This window comes from Theropithecus gelada, chromosome 16 (assembly GCF_003255815.1).
Source record: "Theropithecus gelada isolate Dixy chromosome 16, Tgel_1.0, whole genome shotgun sequence".
Lineage (NCBI taxonomy): Eukaryota > Metazoa > Chordata > Mammalia > Primates > Cercopithecidae > Theropithecus > Theropithecus gelada.
In genome coordinates this window covers 28,131,782-28,137,919 of record NC_037684.1, presented here as the reverse complement: position 1 = coordinate 28,137,919, position 6,138 = coordinate 28,131,782, and the positions used below count along the sequence as shown (strand labels likewise).

Sequence of the window (6,138 nt, the reverse complement as noted above, 5' to 3'; positions counted from 1 at the left end):
CCCGGCCCCCCAAAGGGCTGGGGTTACAGGCTTTAGCCCCCCCCCCCGGCCCTCCTTTTTTTTTTTTTTTTTTTTTTTTTTTTTGAGACGGAGTCTCGCTGTGTTGCCCAGGCTGGAGTGCAGTGGCCGGATCTCAGCTCACTGCAAGCTCCGCCTCCCGGGTTTTTACGCCATTCTCCTGCCTCAGCCTCCCGAGTAGCCGGGACTACAGGCGCCTGCCACCTCGCCCGGCTAGTTTTTCGTATTTTTTAGTAGAGACGGGGTTTCACCGTGTTAGCCAGGATGGTCTCGAACTCCTGACCTCGTGATCCGCCCATCTCGGCCTCCCAAAGTGCTGGGATTACAGGCTTGAGCCACCGCGCCCGGCCTATTTTACTTTTCTATGTCTACCAGTGCACAACACAATGAAGGAATTTAACACTTCCTAACTTGAAGTGAATTGCTATAGTTTTAAGAAACTCAGCTGTCACACTTGTTGTCCATTCTTTTTATGATGTAAGCTGCATTCAATAATTATTACTGTGACCAAAATACTCCTAAGCAGACTTTTACAGTCCGCATAAGAATGTTTCAAGATAGTTTCTCAGCACAGAATACTTTAAAAAAATTTTTTTTGATGGAGTCTCGTTCTGTTGCCAGGCTGGAGTGCAGTGGCGCAATCTCGGCTCACTGTAACGTCCGCCTCCCGGGTTCAAGTGATTCTCCTGCCTCAGCCTCCCGAGTAGCTGGGACTATAGGCACCCGCCAGCACGCCTGGCTAATTTTTTGTATTTTTAGTAGAGATGGGGTTTCACCATGGTGGCCAGGATGGGCTCAATCTCCTGACCTCATGATCCATCCACCTCGGCCTCCCAAAGTGCTGGGATTACAGGTGTGAACCACCACACCCGGCCCTCAGCATAGAAGACTTCTAAAGCAAGTTATGATTGCTATAAAACAAATTCATAAATCCCAATAATGCCCTACTCTCAATCACTAGTAACAAGTGTCCTCATCAAACAAAGTTATCAGCACACCTTTTATGTCCCTTTCCACTCCGCCCACATGAGAAAGGCTTGGGAGGCAGAGTCTGGGATGTCTCAGAAAGCTCCGGCTGGCACTCCAGTTTAATTTTCTCAGATAGCTCTGTTTCCTCTCTCTCTTCAGTTTCATAGCCCTGAAACAGCTTGTGCCTTTCTTTCTCGTTATCCTTCTTTACCAGCTGCATCCGCCTTTCCATACGTTCAATCCGAGCAAGGAGCTAAAAGAGAGAGTAGCAAAATGCAGACTTAACACATAAAAAATTAAACACACAGATACTTAGCCCCATTTAGGAATCATATAGTCTTCTGCCTCTTTCTATGGACCACATCAACTCAACTTTTTAAATAGGCAGACATTAATTTGAACAGTTTCCCTTAAACAAAAAAGAGAAGACAAGGTATACTGTTTAATTTTAAAGGCCAAACTAGATGGGAAGAGGCATGGGGGAATTTGTAGTTCATTCTTCTGTAAGGAGATCCTCTCCACTGGGAGGGACCATAACATGCCTTTTAATGGCATGGTCTCTGCTACTGCTATCCTTGTGGTTCCAAGTTGGTTTGGGAGTTTCCAGAATTAATTGTATACATATTCTTTTTTTTTTTTTTTGAGATGGAGTTTTGCTCTTGTCAACCAGGCTGAAGTGCAATGGCTCACTGCAACCTCCACCCCGCGTTCAAGCAATTCCCCTGCCTCAGCCTCCCGAGTAGCTGGTATTTCAGGCGCCCACCACCACACTGGGTAATTTTTGTATTTTTAGTAGAGACAGGGTTTCACCATGTTGGCCAGGATGGTCTCTATCTCTTGACCTCGTGATCCACCCGCCTAGGCCTCCCAAAGTGCTGGAATTACAGGCTTGAGCCACCATGCCCAGCCTACATGTTCTTTTAAGAGGCCCTAAGATTGTCCAAATTCTATCCTCTCTACTTCTACCCCAAAACTCTATGCACAACAGAAAAGTGCAAACAGTACATTGAGAAGGAATTAAGAGCTCATATAGTGCTACCAGGAATGGCAGTGTTACTTGAAAGGGGTATGTGTGGGAGGGGGTACTTTTAAAACAATGAACATTTCATTTGGAAAATAGAAATCAGTACCCATAAATTCCAACCATCATGACATACACACATTGCTTTGTATTTGAGGTAACACAAAAAATTATACCTATTCATCTAAATATTTATTAAAATCAAAGTTCCTTTAGTTTTAATTAAAAGGACTAAAAATCTAAACAGAAAATGGAAGTCTATTATCATTGAAAACTTTGTGTTAGTTTAGTTTTGAGAAAAGGTGTTGTGCTACTTATACTCTATTACAAGAATTTTATCTGGGTTAGACAGTGATATTAATGCTGCCTTCTTTACATTCATTGCATAGATTTCAGACAAGGCCAAACAACAACTGGAATAAGTGAAACAAGCTTAAGCAACATTAAAATTGCAATACACAACAGAAGCAGTGAGTACCAAGTTCTGACACTCTATCCTTAACTCACCCCACTTTTCCTGACTAGGAAAGCCTGCAAAGGGGCCATTACCTCAGGAACTGAGCAGAAACCTCCACAATCAGCAGAGAACCCCCCATCAGCCATACTCTCATTTCATCTCCTTGTATATGTTTTGATTCACAGCCCTTAACCACCGTTTGTGGGTGACATTTCCTTGATTTTTTCTCCTTCACTGGTCCTTGTCTTCCCACTCCCCCCCATAGAAGGATATGATCTGTTGTAATTACGGTACCATCACACCCCTAGACTGCAGTACAGTCTGAGCAGTGCCACCTCCATGTTGAGTAACTTCCACAAATCAACACCATGAGATATTTTAATGAGACCTGCCCCAGCTCCCAATCCACCTTGCAGAATGCATTCTCCAATAAAACAGCCACCCGATGCGATTCATTTGGAAAGCAAACAAAATGAATAGCCGCCTGCTCCCTTGCTCAGCTCTTAGCGCACACGACGCCAGAAAGAGGAGAGAGGGAGAGATGAGGACGGCGGGGAGGGAGGGAGAGAGCTCTTAGAGAGACAGACAGAGAGAGAAAGGGAGAGAGAGAGAGGGAGGGAGAGAGGGAAAGAGAGATTGCTGCAGCCTGAACACAACAATTGTAGAAACCATGTTTATTTTTAGGCAGCTGTAAGGTATGCTAGCACAGTAATACCCCCCACCCCAGATTCCCTCATATCTGAAGGAATATGTTTTAACGCGGAGGTGCCCTTAACTACTGTTGCAGTAAAAACAAGCCTGTGTCGTCCAAGCTACTCAGAAGTAAAGAAATAATAAACGACTTTCCTACTCCCTAAGATTCTAAAACAAGGATGGGGAGGTCTATTTAATACATTTAATAAGCTTACTTTCCCCTGATGCCCTAAAATCTTCCAGCTTCAAACACCATGCTTATACAAGGGACCTGGTCAGTGGGTCATGTATTAGAACTCAGGTTCCTATTAAAAGCTGTCTGAAATCAAAGGCAGTGCTTCTCTTAATATCATTTAAGAAAACTAAAATAGGATTCCATATAAATCACCTCTACCCCTGTGCCCACTAAAAGGCCTACTGCCCTCCTATCTAAAGATGCTGCAGCAGTGGTGAGAGCAACAGCTGCTTGCTACGACCCTCTCCTCCACCGTGCATTTCTAACGCAATAGCTCTTTAATTTAACCCTTCCATAAGGCCACAACACCTACACCCCACCCTTTCATTTTTAACCCCTCACAGATCAGGTCTTTTCCCACTAAACATCTTTCCCACACGTCTGGGGCTGTCATTTTAAATTAACCCTTTGGCACCTGAAACCCCTCCCCTTCCCCCTGGGAGGTTGCCCTTTAACCCTTCCCTCCAACCCAACGTGTCTGTGAGCCTGACTCTCAGAGACCCACAGCCTAAGATACTCCTTTGCCGGTGGCCAACCTCCTTTACCCTTAACCCGGGGGTGCCTTAACCTCCTACAGCCCCCTTCCCCCGAGCATGCGCACAACTCGCTCCTCGGCCCGAATGCAGATTAACCCCTCCCGTACCGTGTCTCTCTCTGACTTCAGCTCCTCGATCTCCTTTTCCTTGGCCTGCAGCTGCTGCTGCTGCTGTTCGATGAGGTCCAATTGCAGCAGAAGGATCTGTTTGAGGCAGGCGGCCTGACTGGAAGCTCCCGAGCCGCCACCACCCCCGAGAGGGCTCTTCCTCATACTCTTCCATCTGCCCTCGCTGGCCGCCAGGGTCCCGGCGGTGGCGGTGGGCGCGAGGGGTGGCGGCCCGGGCAGAGGTAGTGGTGGGGGTCCCGCCGGGTCCGAGGCGGTGGCAGCGGGGGAGGCCGCCCCACCCTTGTCCCCAGCCCAGGGCGTAGGCTCTTTGGCCGCCGCCACGAGAGAGCCCGTCTGAATGGGCAGCACCGCCTGATACTTGGGCCGGGGGCTGCAGCCGGCTGCGGCGGGCTCCCCCCCCAATGCCGGCTTGCTTGGTGGCCGGGGGCGGACAGGGCAAGGGCACCGAACCGCCCCAGCTCTCTTCCTGCTGCCCGGGGGCCGCCCCGGCCGGGAGTAACAAGCCCCGGCCCTTGCCGCCGCAGCCGGCCGGGGAAGGCGCGGGGCTCCCGCCCTGGGAGGAGGCCAGCGGGGGCCCCGGCTCCTTGAGCTTACGGTGCCGGGGGAGGAAGTGGGCTTCGGCCGCCCCGGGCTCGTCCTCGGGCCCGCCCAGCGCCGCAGCCCGCTCGTAGTCCAGTCGCTGCTCAGGGTTGCCGCCGGCAGGGGCCGCGGCCGCCTTGAACACCGCGGATCTCATGGTCATAGTGGTCCGGAGCAGCGCCGGGCACCGAGGCGGAGGAGGGGGTGGGGAAGGGGCGAGGTGCGGGGGGTCGAGGACTAAGGGGGGGAGGGGAGTTTGGCGGGCTCGCCTCAGCAGCGCGGCAGCAGGCCTTCGCTAGCGCGGCTCCTCCGGGGCCCGGGCGCCATCCCGCCGGCGTGCGGAGACGTGGAGGCCGCGGCTGAGGCCCGCCGCCGGCCCATGGGGGCCTCGCCGCCGCCTCTGCTGCCGCCGCCGCCGCCTTCGCCTCAGAGGCAGGAGCTCGCACCCAGCCGCCCCCGAGCTCATCCCCGGAGCTCGCTTCGGCCCCCCCTGGCCCGGCCGGGCCCGCCTCGTCTCCCCACCCCGCACCCCCCCTTCCCCGCCCCGGCCCCCCGCCCCGGAGCTCGCCTCAGCCGCCCCGAGCCTCCATTTCCACCCCCCTCCTCCTCAGGAGGGGGTGGAGGGCTGGGTCCGCCCAAAGCCCTCCTACTCCGGGAGAGGGGGTCTGTCGCCTCCCCCGGGGGTCTCCGCGGCTCAGGGTCCCCCTCCCCCACAGTCACCCCCGGCGCCTCAGCGTTTCCCTTTAAAAAAACGGAGCCGCTCGTAGCCGCCACCGCCGCAGCCGCCGCCGACCGGAGAACGCATGCGCGGGGAGGGGAGCGGGCGGGAGTGCACCGGGAGCCGAGAGGAGGGAGGCGGGCCGCGCTATTGTGAAAGGGGCCGCCGCCGCCTCGAGGGGGGCAGGGAGGGGACCGCGGGGGCCGGGGGCCGGGGGCCGGCGAGGGGAGGCCGGGGCTGATGGGCGAGGACCGAGGAGCGCGCGGAGGAGCGGGGTGAAGGTGGGCTGCCGAGGGAGGGGTGAGCTGAGGGAGGGTCAGGAGAGGGAAGAAGGGCGAGGGCGGCGGCGGGGAGAAGGGGAAAGCGGAGGCTCCCCGGGAAAAAGAAGCGCGAGAGAATGGAGTTGAGAGGAAGGAGGGTGCAGGCGGCCTATGTGTGGCCTACATGGGAGAACCCGGAGCGCTTCACGTCCCCGGCCTGCGCCGGGCGGCCCCTTCCTCGGGCACCTTGGCAACGCGCCTGGCCCACGCCGGAGGGGCCCCGCGGCCTCGCACGCCTCCTGGACCAGTCAGGATCCAGGCTCCTCTTTGAGCCCGCGGGTGTTTCATGGGGGTAGAAGTCTAACCCCTCCACCCCGTCTCCTCCCCAGCAGTCCCACGCGGGTATGGGAGATAATGAAGTTCTTTGTCTCTAAGGGATTCAAACCAGAAACGCGGGGACCTCTGGTTCCCAGAGGGAGGAAAATCCATGATGTCTGCTGCCCAGGGAGCTATTGCCACCGCCT

The 6,138-nt window shown here is 54.6% G+C and overlaps 1 protein-coding gene across 1 annotated transcript in view; it reads right to left on the bottom strand.

Annotated features, from left to right (window-relative positions):
- Positions 1–5,431, bottom strand: part of MSL1 (male specific lethal 1 homolog) — a 16,193-nt gene extending 10,762 nt beyond the window's left edge. Inside the window, 3 exon segments of the mRNA XM_025362047.1 lie at positions 1,017–1,240; positions 4,037–4,456; positions 4,458–5,431. Of these exon segments, the coding sequence (XP_025217832.1) occupies positions 1,017–1,240; positions 4,037–4,456; positions 4,458–4,799 (986 nt within the window). The 5' untranslated portion in view covers positions 4,800–5,431.
- Positions 5,432–6,138: the final 707 nt, after the last annotated feature.